The sequence below is a fragment of the Mastigoproctus giganteus genome, chromosome 5 (genome assembly GCF_048544385.1).
Source record: "Mastigoproctus giganteus isolate SK-2022 chromosome 5, ASM4854438v1, whole genome shotgun sequence".
Taxonomy (NCBI): domain Eukaryota; kingdom Metazoa; phylum Arthropoda; class Arachnida; order Uropygi; family Thelyphonidae; genus Mastigoproctus; species Mastigoproctus giganteus.
This window is the reverse complement of record NC_143579.1, coordinates 116,753,974-116,768,664: the sequence shown is the minus strand read 5'-3', so window position 1 is coordinate 116,768,664 and position 14,691 is coordinate 116,753,974. Positions and strand designations below refer to the sequence as shown.

General features: G+C 37.0%; 1 protein-coding gene across 1 annotated transcript in view; it reads left to right on the top strand.

Moving 5' to 3' along the window:
- Positions 1 to 14,691, top strand: part of LOC150085656 (heparanase-like) — a 263,331-nt gene that overhangs the window by 48,431 nt on the left and 200,209 nt on the right. Inside the window, exon 3 of the mRNA XM_090374637.1 lies at positions 11,891 to 12,084. Within this exon, the coding sequence (XP_090230763.1) occupies positions 11,891 to 12,084 (194 nt within the window). The remainder of the gene's footprint in view (positions 1 to 11,890; positions 12,085 to 14,691) is intronic.

The following is a 14,691-nucleotide window of genomic DNA, read 5'->3' as shown; positions in this document are numbered from 1 at the left end:
TTATCCCTTTGTATAAGGCAATGGTCAGGCCACACCTTGAGTACTGTATACAGGTCTGGACACCTCATTTTAGGAAGGATGTAGAGTTGCTAGGATGAGTACAGAGAAGGGCAACAAGATTAGTGAGAGGAACAAAGGGGTGTGCTTATGAAGAAAGGCTTAGGTTCTGCAAGTTGCAGTATCTGGAGACTAGGCACCTGTGAGATGATCTGATTGAGGTGTATAAGGCCTTGAATGGTCTGAGCAGGCTCAATGCTGATGGGATACTTCTGCTTGCTCAGACTAAGAACCTGAGGGGGCATAGATTCAAATTAAGGAAAGTCAGTTGTAGAATAGATGTGTGGATTGTTTGTTGTTCGTTATTTGGTTTTTAGGAGCATTAGCAACTAAGGCCATTTTGCTCCGGGGATATGCGGTGGTCATTCCCTGACCTTTCTGCATCCTCCGTATTTGGTGGTCACGGGCTCGAACCACGGTCTAATCAAGAAGCGTGTACTGTGCACTGCTGCTCCTGCCCACCTGGCTATGCAGGTGCCAGATGTGTGGAAGTTTGCCTTTAGCCAATGGGTAGTTTGAACAGACTTCCATCTGTTGTTGTGGAAGTTGATAGCTTAAATAAATTTGAGGCTGAACTAGACAAACATTTTGAGTGACCAGAAGGGTGATATGGGAAGGGATTTTTTTTGGCTGATGCTGTATAAGTTTGCTTTCTTGCATCATATGTCTCAACTAATGCTAATGTTAACTTAACACTTAATGTAGTCTACGTATCCAGTTATGGACATCGATGAAAACAATTGCAATATTATTATTAATGTTCATGTTTATACTCCAGCACTACCACTAGGTCAGTGGAGTTTACAATAAATCAATCAATACAAACGTTAATCATATTTAGCAGTCATGGGCTTGAACCCTTGTCCACTCAAAGAGCGTTTGCTCTATTTGTTTATACCAAAAAGATTTTAGCGCTGAAAGCCTCCGAGTACGGAATATTCACTAATCGAAGAAGTTAGTGCTTAGCATCATTTTAGTTCGTAGTAAACCACCAAAGTAGATGAAATGGCATCGTTTCTGCTATATCTCATATTGTGAATGTCTTCGCAACAAGTTTCCCTGATATTGAACTACTGCAAATAAGCAACGCTTCGACAATGGATTCTCGAATAGGCAACACTTTGACAATGGATTCTTGGCAGATACTACTACCCCACTACCCCTGTATGGTGGTATCAACCGAGAATAAGTAACATTAATCTTCTCCATTGGTGAAGCGTTGCTTATTGGAGGAAGTGCAATATTAGGCCAATTCACAATATGCGATATAACAAAAACAATGCCATTTCACCTACTTCGGTGGTTTACTGTGAACTAAAATGATGATTAGCACTAACTTGTTCGATTACCAAATGTTTATATTGTTTAATGTTAAAAATAAATTATTTCTATATTTAAAAACATATTAAGTGGGAAAACGTCATTATGATAATACACTGTATTTTTTATCACGAACTTTTTATGAAGGAAAATATTTTACCTGGAAAACCTTTACACGGGAAAATAATACATTACAACATAAAGAGATGAAATTGGAACTTAAGAAGAAATCAAATCTAGTACATGGGAAAACTTCTTATGCGGGAATTTCTTATCCTGGTTCTACTGTATATGTTTTTTTCTCATCATCAACCCATCATTGGAATGTACTTCAAAAATATATAACTAATTTAACACTTAACCCTTTGTCTGACACCCTATGGGAAAGTAGAGTAGAGACCAAAACCTCTGAGAAACCAAATAGAAGAAATTTACGATGCTTTACTTGAAATCACTGAAGATGAAAATAGATATGGATACAAGGAATCGTGCTAAATCAATAACTTTAAAAATAACATCTTATGTTTCATTATTCAACTATAATTTGGTATGATATTAAAAATTAATCCAGTAAGTAAAATGCTCCAAAATAGGAATTTTGATATACACGAAGCCTTTGAATATCTACAAAATATTACGGAATATTTTGAAGGAAATAGAACAGAGGAAGCATTCCAAAAAATTCTTGATTCAGCTAATAATATGGCTACTATCATTGGCATCAACGCCAAATTTCAACATTAATTTTTTCTTTCAAATTATGAACAAAATAATTTTCTCTTTAAATGAAAGGTTTACAAATATGAAAGAATATGTACAAATATTTACATAGTAAATTAACTGATATTGATATGGATGGTTTATGAATGAGTCTGATATGGATGGTTTAGCTTTATTTGAATAATTAGATTTAAATTTATATTAAAGACAATATTACTTCATTCGAAGTATTACAATATACAGAGTGATTCTAAATTATTGTTGGGGTTTCCGTGGCCTATAATTTTCTAACCAGAAACAACAAAATAAAACTGCTTATGGAATATGAAAGTGTAACTCAAAAAACTTCAACATGTGCGCCTTTCATGGCACATAAGATGTCCAACTGAATATCACCTCCAGGTGTTCGCAGCAACAATTCTGAGCTTCAGTTCATCAAGGGAAGGCACAAGGATCTTGTACACGATGTCCTTCATATATCCCTACAGGAAGAAATCAAGCGGCATAAGATCAGGTGAGCGTGGAGGCCACGAAATCGGTCCACCATGCCCAACCCAGCACCCAGGAAAATGCATGTCAAGAAATTCTTTGACAATAAGAGCCCAATGTGGCGGTGCATCATCTTGCCGGAACACCACATTTGACTGTTGATTTTCCAACTGGGGTAACAGATACAGCTGTAGCATGTCCAGAAAGTCACTGTTTTTTCCTGCAAGGAAAAAGGGCCCAAAAAATTCCGAACACGACAAAGCACACCATATATTGACCTTTGGACTATCTCTTTCGAATTCTCGAATGGCGTGAGGGTTTTCTGATCCCCATATTCTGCAGTTATGACTCTTTACCCTCCCTGATACATAAAACATTGCTTCATCACTAAATCTCCATCTCCGAAGGTAATTTTCATCAGCTTCGATGTTTGACAAAATGTCTTGTGCAAATTGGAAACAGCAGGGTTTATTTTTCGGCTTTACAGCCTGCACAACCTGCAGTTTGTAGGCATAGAGGCAAAGGTGGTTATGAATAATCCTCTAAACAGTCATTTGTGGTATACCTAACTGCAAAGAAGCTCATCTAGTTGATTTTTATGGGCTTCGAGAAAATGCTTCATGGATTAAATTAACACCTTCCTGCGAAGTGCTCAGTCTTCCTGCTCCTTTTTGGTGCAGAACATTACCAGTCTCTTGAAATCCAATGTCGGATAGCATTATCTGAAGGTGGATATTTTCCATATCGAGTTCTGTAATGACACTGCATTGTGATAACGGACTTTGTTTCGAAAAACCAAAGTATGCACATTCCCTCTTGAACAGTCGCCATTTAGAAGTAATGCCGTCAATATCTCCCAGACATTAATGTGCTGAGTACAGCATTGCTAGAGGAGAGACAACTGGTCTTCAAGTAGTCTCTTTTTTTTTTATTGTTGTCAAAAAACAACAAAAAACTGCGTAAGCAGTTTTATTTTGTTGTTTCCAGTTTGAAAATTATAGGCCACAGAAACTCTGACAATAATTTAGAATTACCCAGTATTTTTAAAACCGATTTTACAGATACTTTTCCAAATGTAGCAGTTATATTAAGAATTTTTCTAACTTTATCAGTTTCAGTTGCCTTAGGTGAATGGAGTTTTTAAAAATTAAAATTAATCAAAAATTATTTATGATTGACAATGTGTCAATGACAAATCTCTAATTTGGCAATAATTTCAATAGAAAATTATCTTTTGGAACAAATAAACATAAATGAAATAATTAATAAATTATCATTCATTTGTATAAATTTTTTTAACGTTATAATTTTTCTTTTATTTTATTATTGTGATAGAGTACGATTACTGTGATTTTGAATTTAAAGTTTATTTCCAGAATTTCAGAATGATTTTGTAATTCTTTGTTTGTTGTTTCATTATATTATATGTGAGATATGTTGTAATTTTGCTTATTTGGAGGCTTGAAAAACATGGGTGTAGCTAAAATTATCTTTCCCGGTCAAACCAGCACTCAGTGGGTGGGGGGAGAGGGGTGACAAAATCCCAGCGTGGATGTTTCTCACTAATCCTTGTTCAGTGTGTGTTATGCGCTTGTCATGGAAGGTTTCGTCGTTTGCTTTTAATTTATATGCTTATAAATTGAATAAATTTATCAATTTATAAATTGATATGATTACAAAAGTGATGGCGCCTCCGTAGCCAGGTGGGAAGGAGCAGCAGTGCGTAGCACACACTTCTTGATTAGACCGGGGTTCGAGCCCGTCACCACCAAATACGGAGCATGCGGAAAGGTCAGGGAATGACCACCGCATCGGAGCAATATGGCCTTAGTTGCTAATGCTCCTAAAAACCAAATAACAACAACAACAACAACAACAACAAAAGTGATAAATCTACCGTTTTGCAGTGTAAAACAGACTTTTCGAGTGTGTTAATGGAAGAAAGTGACTTTATTGTGGACAAGTTCTTTCTAACCCGTACAAAAATATGGCTACGAATAACAAGGGAAATGTGAAAAGATCAAAGAAGGTGATGACATTAGCGAATAAAATTGAGTTATTAGACAAAATTTCTAATGGTGAAAGTGTCTCCTCAGTGGCAAAACATTATAAAATCAATGAGTCAACGGTACAATCAATCAAGAAATCGGAAGAAAAAATCCGCCGTAGTGTCAGTGAAAACGCACTAATTGCTTCAAAAATTTGCTCTGTAACTCATGATGTTAAATTAGAAAAAACGGAAAAGGCTTTAAATCTGAGGATAGAAGACCGAACTCAAAATAAAATTCCGTTAATCCTTTATCAACCTTTAGCGAAACTGGTGATAGCTCTGGCTGGCTGGATAAGTTTTTTTTTTAGCTAGCAAAGGCGCTGGTTTGAAAGATTTGTTTGAAATTTCTAATAAATATTACATTTAATATTAAATTGTTTCTTATTTTCATTTCGATGCCATATGCTTGCATTTCACTATGTACATAGTCATATTATGAAGGGAGCCGCCTCCGTAGCCAGGTGGGAAGGAGCAGCAGTGCGTAGCACACGCTTCTTGATTAGACCGGGGTTCGAGCCCGTCACCACCAAATACGGAGGATGCGGAAAGGTCAGGGAATGACCACCGCATATCCCGGAGCAATATGGCCTTAGTTGCTAATGCTCCTAAAAACCAAATAACAACAACAACAACAACAACAATATTATGAAGGTACATATAATACATACATAGACACAATTTTAGACTAGTTTTTCTTATATACTGTATTTCATACTTTGGAACGGAACCCCTTTATTACTATGGGAGCCATAACTCAGTATTCGCATTTTCGGTATTCGCAGCATTTCTCAGGAACGTAACCCCTGTGAATAGCGGGGGTTTATTGTATATATATGCAAGTTACAGATTTGGAACTTAGACAGCCAATAAAAGTAATCTGCAAAACATCATTCAAAAGCAGAATGAGGATGTTGATGTGCAGCGTATGACTCTTTTTGTTGTAGAAAAACCACAAATATAAAGATAATTGTTCCACGCAAATAATAAGGCTCCCAAATAAACAAAATATCAATAGATTTCTCTCAAGAGACTTATAGTATTCTTCATATAGTGTAAGGAAGCCACAGGCTTTTGTTGTACTGGCAAAAAAAAAAACCAACCAATTAGATAAGAAAACACAAATTATATACTTCCCTTCTCACACTGGTAAGTATCCAGTAGACCTTTGAATTTATTCAAACTTTCAGCCTCAACTTCCTGCGAGGGCAACTTGTTCCAGATATTAGCCAGTTCTGCTGGCTAAAAGAAAACTTCCTACAATATAATCTAAACCTCAATCCCAGTAATTTGATTTTAAGACCCTTAGTTTTGGAAGGAACAGTGAGAATTCCAGCTTCATTCATTTTACTAATCCCTCTCAGAGTCTTATGAACCTCATTCAGGTAATCAGGAGGGTGCTGACTCTCTTTAAAAATTACAGCTGTGAGTTGCAGGCTCCAAAAAAACGATAAGTGTTTGTCTTTTTATTTACATAATTGTTATTTTATATTGTACTCAATACGTAGTCTTATAGTTATAGTTACGCTGGTTATTTTTATTTTAATTTAGATAAACAGTTTTTGTAGATATACGTAATACATAATATACGTAAAACCGTTATTTCGTTTGAATCTTGCAGCCATTGTATATAGTGGTAGGGAATTCAAATTTTTAATTGAGGTAGTTAGATAGCTCTAATGTATAATTTATAGAGTAATATGCTTCACTGTTTAATTTAATTTATTGATTTTATTAATTTAAAGTATCATGCCCCAAACTAGAGCAGCAAAGCAACGGGCACAAAGTGGCAGGAGTGCTGTGACTCGGGGGAGAACTGAGGGGAGGCGATTCGCCAACGCATCAGAGCCTAAAAAAATGTGCGACTTGTGAAATGTTTGCCGAACACTCTGGAACGGAACATGATATTGCCATGGGGGGATGTCTTTGTGTGTGCCCGATGTAAGGAGTGTAAGAAAATGAGGCAACAACTCAGCATTGTTATGGGCCTATATGAGAGTTTGAAGGACAGGGTGGATGCCCTTGAAAGATCTAAATTGAGGGGCCCATCAAGCTCTCAGCCGCCCACATCAATGCCGGAGCTTGCACTTGGTCATCATGCAACACAGCCGCAACCCCCAAAGCAGAATGCACTGGTCCCACAGAAACTAGTAGTTGTTGGTGACTCTATTATCAGGGAAACGGGACACATCCTTTGTAAAAAGGATAGGTGGAACAGGACCAGGGTGAGTCTGCCAGGGGCAAAGGTTGATGACGTTGTAGAGCGGATATCATCTTTTAAGGGCACAAAAGGTGATATAGTTGTACACGTTGGCACTAATGATATTAGGAGTAGGAGACTGGCAGAATTACTTAACAAGTACAGGTCACTGTTCAACAAAAGCCGAGAATTAGGGTTGAATTTGAAAGTGTCTGCAATTATGCCCAGACACAATAGAAGGGAGTATATGATGAGAGCCTTGTCGATCAATTCGGCCCTGGAAAGAATGTCTAAGGCTCAAGGGGTAGAATTTTTTTCAGCCTGGACTGTACTTGTTAACAGGAGAGACTGCTTCTATAGGGATGGGATGCACTTAAATAGAAAGGGTGCAAGAATATTTGCTGATGCTATCGAGGCAGTGTTAGGTGGGTCTGAACTGGCAAAAAAAAAAACCAACCACTTAGATAAGAAAACACAACTGATAGCTTGGGGGGGATACAAGGACTAATAGTTTAACAGTAGCCGTAGGCAGAGGTGAAGGTGATTCTTTCACAACTTCTATTAAAATAAGTAGCGACTGGAGCGTGGGGTGTTGGGGGTTTCAGGGATGGATGGCAGTCATCCTGAAATAGGTGGGTATATGGGATGTGTTAGGGTAACTAGGAATAGGAGTAGGAGCATGTATGCTTGCATGTATACCAAAGCTAGAAGTATAGTAAATAAATTTGATGAATTTGAAGTGTTGGTCAAGACATCAAAGGTGGATATTGTTGGGATAGCAGAGACATGGTGTCACACAGATATAAGGAATGCTGAACTGGAATTTGGGGAGTACAATGTGTACAGAAAGGATAGACAGGATAGAAAGGGAGGAGGTGTTATGCTGTTAATTAAGAAAAACATAAAATCAAAAGAAGTGCATCCAGTTGATATAGATGAACAGTGCACTGTTGAGTCAGTTTGTTGTGACATAAGCACTGCGAAAGCAAAAATAACAGTAGGAGTGTGTTATAGACTCGAATGAGTACAATGAACAATTGTACAGAGAAATAGTGGGCTAGTAAATTGGAATGTCTTATAATGGGGGATTTTAACTTCCCAGATATTGACTGGAACTTGTGGGTTGGTCACTCACACACTAGTCAGACTTTTGTGGATTTATTGGATGATTGTTTTCTGCAGCAGCAGCATGTTCCAGAGGCAACCAAAGAAAGTAATACTCTTGATCTGGTTATCAGCAGTGATCATTCGGGTATTAAGAATTTGCAGATAAAGGAACCACAAGTGGCAGTGATCACAGTGTACTGATGTGGGATTTACTCAAAGATTTAATTACCATCAGGGGTAAAGGAAAGGGTTTTTGCTTCCGTAAAGGTGAGTACAGTGGTCTCCGACAGTTTTTAAATTCTGTACAGTGGGATCAACTGACGATGTTACCAACAGTAAATTCTAAGTGGGAAGCATTCAAGGAATTAATCGTGGATGCTACTAAAAGTTTCATACCTATTAAGAAATATTGTTCAAGGTTTAGGCCTAAATGAGTCTCATTAGTTCTAATGAACTAATGAGACTTGTAACAGAGAAGAAAAATGCATGGGATGCATATAAATTATCAAGCGACTCAGAAGCCTATGGCAGATATAAGCTAGTCTGTAATCAGGTCACAAAGGAGGTTAGGCAGGCAAAGGCAGATTACGAGAAATCCTTGGCAAAAGATGCTAAGAAAAACAGCAAGGATTTCTTTACTTATATAAACTCTAAAAGGAAGGGGATGAATCTGATTGGTCCACTTGACATCGATAGTTTGACTGTTGATGATCCTGCTCAGATAGCAAACAAACTGAATGAGTATTTTGCATCTACATTCACACACAAGGAATTATTAATGTTTGAAAATGGCAAAAGGTTATTAGATTGTAGCAGGATACTTAATGATTTTGTAATAACTGAAAGCAAATTTGAGGAGAAATTGTTGAAGTTGAACATAAGAAAAGCACCTGGGGTGGATGGGATCTATCTAGTTATATTAAAGGAGGCGGCAATGCAACTAAGCAAGCCCTTAGCCATAATTATGAGAGCATCCTTGGACTCATGGGAGGTTCCCACGGACTGGAGATATGCAAATGTATCCCCAATTCACAAAGGGGGATCGAAGGGTGACACAAGTAATTACAGACCAGTTAGTTTAACTTCTGTTCCGGGTAAAATAATGGAGTCATTTGGTAAAGATGCATTGCAGGATCATCTAGACAAGACTGCAGCAATAATTCAGACACAGCATGGGTTTGTTAAGGGAAAGTCTTGTCTGACAAATATGATAGGATATTATGATGTGGTTACAAAGGAACTGGATGCAAAAAATAATTTTGATATCATATATTTGGATTTCAGGAAAGCTTTTGAAGCTTTCCTGAAATCCAAAGCCTTTCCTGAAATCTCCTTTCTTATGCAGCAAAACTATGATTGCATTATTCCACTCCTTAGGCGTCACACCTTTTCTAATGCACTTTGTGAAGAGTCTTTCCAGTTTTTGTGTTATGTCTCTTCCTCTCAATTTTAACAACTCTACAGTAACTTCATCTTCCCCCGGGGCTTTCTGATTCTTCATTTTCTTCAATGCATGTTCTACCTCATCAGGAAGGATATCGGGTATGTCATATGTGTTGCTATTTTGCAATCCATCTTCTCCACTGCTGGCATCATTCCCTCGCTCCTTGTATAATTCTCTATAGTAGTCTTCTGCTTTTTGAATTATGCCTTCTTTGCTGTTTATAAGTACACCATCGCTATTCTTCAGTTTCAGTATCATTTGTCTTTCTATATTACTGCTCATGGCTGCTGATTTAAATCCTTTGTTTTCCCTTAATGCTTGTTCTACTTTTCTTGTGTTAAATCTTCTTATGTCCTCTCTGTCTCTTTCTAATGGCTTTGCATAACTCAGTATACTCAATTTTCTCCCTGTCAGTGTTTTTGTTGTCTTCGGTTCATCATGACAAGTGTTTCTTGACTAATTTTTTCTTCTTTGGATTTCTTTTTCCCTATAGGTTTCTTGGGCTTTATCACTTTCAGAAAGTTGTAATATTCCTCGTCGATATCTTGGTCCTGAGCAGTCTGCAGAAGCTCAAACTTGTTCTGAAGTTCCAGTACATACTGCTTTTTCTCCTCCTCTATTATCTCAAAGACCTTTGTATTATTTACTCGAGTCAGTTTTTTCCTTTCCTACATCTATATCAAGTGTTCATCTTACCATGCTACGATCACTTACAACATTTACCTTATTCAGGACGGTAACATCATTCACAATATATCTTCTGTTAGTGAGGATGAAGTCGATTTCATTAGTTGTTAATCCATTTTGACTCTTCCATGTCCACTTTCTGTTCACCCCTTTTCTTGAAAAAAGTGTTCATTATTGACAGTCCTTGAGATTCTGCAAATTCCACAAGTCTTTCACCTCTTTTATTTCTTTCACCAATTCCGAAATTTCCTATAGTTCCTCTTTCTGTGCTGTTTTGCCTTTTTCCAACCTTAGCATTGAAGTTCCCCATAATAATAGTGTAGTGGGCTTTCTGCTCGTCTAGAAGACTCAATTTCGGTGTACATTTCTTCAACCTCTTCATCATCATGGCTCGATGTTGGTGCATAAATCATTATAATCTTTAGCTTGTACCTCTTAGAAATCTTGAGTATTAGTCTTGACACCCTTGGTGATGTACTTTTGAATTCCAAAATGTTGTTTTTAAAATCTTTATGGACCAGAAAGCCAACTCCACATTCATATTGGAATATGCTATATTGTATGATCATTAGTTATAAAGTTTCCTGTTTCTTCCTAACCTTTAGGGGCGCCTCCGTAGCCAGGTGGGAAGGAGCAGCAGTGCATAGCACACGCTTCTTGATTAGACCGGGGTTCGAGCCCGTCACCACCAAATACGGAGGATGCGGAAAGGTCAGGGAATGACCACCGCATATTCCCGGAGCAATATGGCCTTAGTTGCTAATGCTCCTAAAAAAAAAAAAACCAAAAAACCAAAACCTAACCTTTAGATACATACAATTTGCCCCTAGCAACCCTTGTTAATCCATATAACAACAACAACAACAAAAACCTATTACATGCTATTATGAAAGAAGAAAAAGTTGATGCATAGTGGTCCTTTTGTGGGGAGGGAAGAACTGATAAGTGCACAAGAAGCTTTAAATGTAATAACATATCCAAAAATCATGCTTGGTATTTTAATTGCCAAGCATGATTTTGGATACTTGTCACTTATAGAAATGCTGAGTGTGAATAGATATTTAGGCAGGTAAAAAGCTGAGTTAAGATCTTCTGGTGAAACTTTGGAAATGCTCTTGACACCTGATTCTAAACAGCACTGTTATAAAGAGAACTTTTTGGTGAAACATTTTCTCTTTCTGAAGACACTTTCTTGTGATACTTTAGAAATGCCCTTGATAGCCGATTCCTGACAGCATTGCTATAAACAGAACTTTTGAAAAGGACATAGTCTACAACAATATAGCAAACAATTCAAGAAATCTACAGACAGAAAAATCATGGGTAAGCTGTGATTCTCTTTTAATATAAATTCCTTATGTTGTCAGAAAACCTTAATTTCAAGTCCAAAGTCTGGATTTTAAAAAGTTTCTTTCTTTCTTCTTACTTACAATTACTAAATCTCCAGCTCTTTGAAAGTCAAAAGTTGGCAACTATGCACCAAAAATAAATCTACCTTAAAACATGTCAGTCTTGTTTACTCTACTCCATAAATAAATTTAATTAATGTAAATAATATAGTATAATTTTGAATAATTCTTAATGATTGATTTGTGATTGAATTTGTACCTTGTTATCTTCAGTTATCTTGTATGTGTTGAGTTACAAAACAAAGTATTCTTTTTGAATAATATACTCAAGATATGAAAAATTCCTTTAAAATTATCATTTTGAGGAAGTTAAGGAGTGCACTAGCTTTTTCTCTAATATTAAATGTTAATGAATGAATCAGTGTTTAGATGGTTTAAATAGAATGGCAAACTTTCATTTTCTTTTGCAGTTCACCATTGTTACAAACTTTGTCACGTGGTCTTGCTCCTGCTTATGTGAGATTCGGAGGAACTAGTGCTGACTATGTAATTTTCACTGGACGTAGAAACATTTCTTTTATACAGGAAAATGTATCTGATGATATGGAAAATGTTATATTGAATTTTGGACCTAAACCAGTCTTTGATAATATAACTTTAACAGGTTTGAATTTAAAATTTTCCTTACTTTGGCATTATTTCTGAATGTTAACCCTGTTGCACTTGATATATACAAAAACAGTGAACCTTATAAATTTAAAACATCTATTAGAATTAAATTAGTGTGAATTTTAGTATTCCTCTCATTGATATTCACTTTTGATCTCCATCATTAATTATCTTTTAATTGGAAAGGTTTAGCCACAAAAAAAAAAGAAAAAAAGTTCTTTATGGCACCATGTATGTCAGAAATACTGTTGTTGTTGTGGTAACTATCCATAGAGTTTCAGTTTCCTTCTGTTTTCACCCCCAGATTTGGTTGTACGATTAATACACTCAGTTATCACTGAATTCTATGGACTATGTCACATAACTCGCAGTGTAACAGCTTCACACACACACACTGGAGCAGTGATAATTTTCATCTAGTTGTGCAAGTCAGAGTGATAAAGTAGCAGTTATGAGATATAGTAAAGATATCACAGAGTTTGAAAAGGGTATGGTTGTGGGAGCTCATGTGTCAGGTTCTTTCATATCAGCAGCAGCAGCATGTCTTGTCAGTTGCTCATGGCCCACTGTGGTTAAGGTGTACAAAGATTAGGTCAAACCACCTCCTACTGGCAGAGCTGCAAAGGATTACACAAGATGGATATTCATGGTGAGTGAAAGGTGTAGTACATTGTACGGGCCCAATGGCAGGTCACCATGTGACAGTTGACATCATAATATGATATGGGGAATGCAAGAACAATGTCCCAAATGATGATGTGCCACACACTTAGACACATGGAGTTCCATAGCAGACATCCCAAGAGTTGTTGAGGGCAAATGCTGTGATGTCAACAACATGCTAGTTGGATACTGGAGGACTGGAAACAAGTATGCTGGTTGGATGAGTCCAAATACCTGGTACAACGTGCCGACAGATGCCTTTATGTGTGGTGCAAGTAAACCAAGTCCATGGATCCATCGTTCATAGTTCCCACTATCAAGGCAGGTGACAGTGGTTGCTTAATATGTGACATCTTTTGCTAGCAAGAACCCTAGCATGTATGGACCAACATTTCACTAGTGAGGACTACTAGCAATTCTTAGGGAGACCATGTGCATCCTGCCATATTCCTTTTTTTTTTTCCTGGAGAGAAACAGGATCTTCTAGGATGATAATACGTTGTCATCAGTCACGCACTGTGCATGAGTGGTTCGAGGAACACAGTGAAGATATCACCCATCTTGAATGGCCTCCAAATTTGCCTAACCTCAACCCAATTGAACACCTATGGAATTTTTTGGACAATCCACACAGTAGATACCATGCATCTGCTATTGATATGGTTTTTTTATGTGCCTGCTAGATGACTCATTAGATTTAAAGGTATGGTCTGAAACACAGGTTATTTCTAACAGGTTTTGGAATAAGTGAGGACTTTACATTTGTTTGTAAGACTGTTGTTGTTGTTATTGTTGGTTTTTAGGAGTGTCAGCAACTTAGACTATATTGCTGTGTTGTTTATTTCATATGTAAGCTGAAAAACTTGGAATAACAAGTTTTTCTGTTCAGGCCTCTCTCCAAACAAGTGACAAGTGGCAAAAAACCACTGTATTAATGCAAAGGACATCACTAAGATTTTTAATGGGTAGAAAATTATCACAAATGGTAATAGTAATAAATAATGAATGGTTATGGGATTGGGTAGAAAGTTTTAAACTTTTAACTATTATATATATAGTGTTGAACTTCCAAAATCTGGCAATATATTTTCCAGCTGTTTTTCATAAAATTGACTAATCTGGTAAACCCACTTGAGAATAAACAAATTTAATGCTCGGGTTCATAATTTCTGTTATTTTCCTCTAGAGTGGAAATTAACAGACAAATTCCATCCACCCCAGGGTGGATGGAATCTATCAAATAATATTAATGGAAGCAGCAAAGGGGGTAAGTAAGCCATAATCATCAGACCATCCTTGGATTCAGGCAATCACCTATGGACTGGAGATGTGTGAATGTATACCCAATTCACTAAGGGGTATCAAAAGGTGAAATGAGTAATTACAGATCTATTAGCTTAATGTCTGTGCCTGGGAAAATAGTGGATGGATGCAGGACCATCTAGGCATTAATGCAATTTTACTGCAGTCACAGTGGTTCAGGAACAGTCTTTTCTGACCAATTTGATTGGATACTATGATGCAATGATGAAGGAACTAGATGCAAAACATAATTTTGATATGCTACTTGGATTTCAAGAAGGCTTTTTAATACTGTTGTACATGAAAGACTGCTGTACAAACTGGAGCAATGTGGCATTAAGGGCAAGTAACTGCTATGGATAAAGAGATGATTAAGTAGGAGAAGACAGGGATATGGAGGTATTGCTCTTCGTGGACTAATGTTATTAGTGCTTTTCCCCAGGGTTCATTGCTGGACCAATTGTTTTTCTGAGTATTTATAATGAAATTGATGAGGTATGTTAGGCTTAATGTCTAATTTTGCAGATGATACAAAGGTGGCAGGTTGGTTTAATGACAGCAATCAGGGTGAGCTACTGCAACAAGATCTAGGAAAATTAGGTCAATGGGCTGAGAAATGGCAGTTGAAGTTTAACAT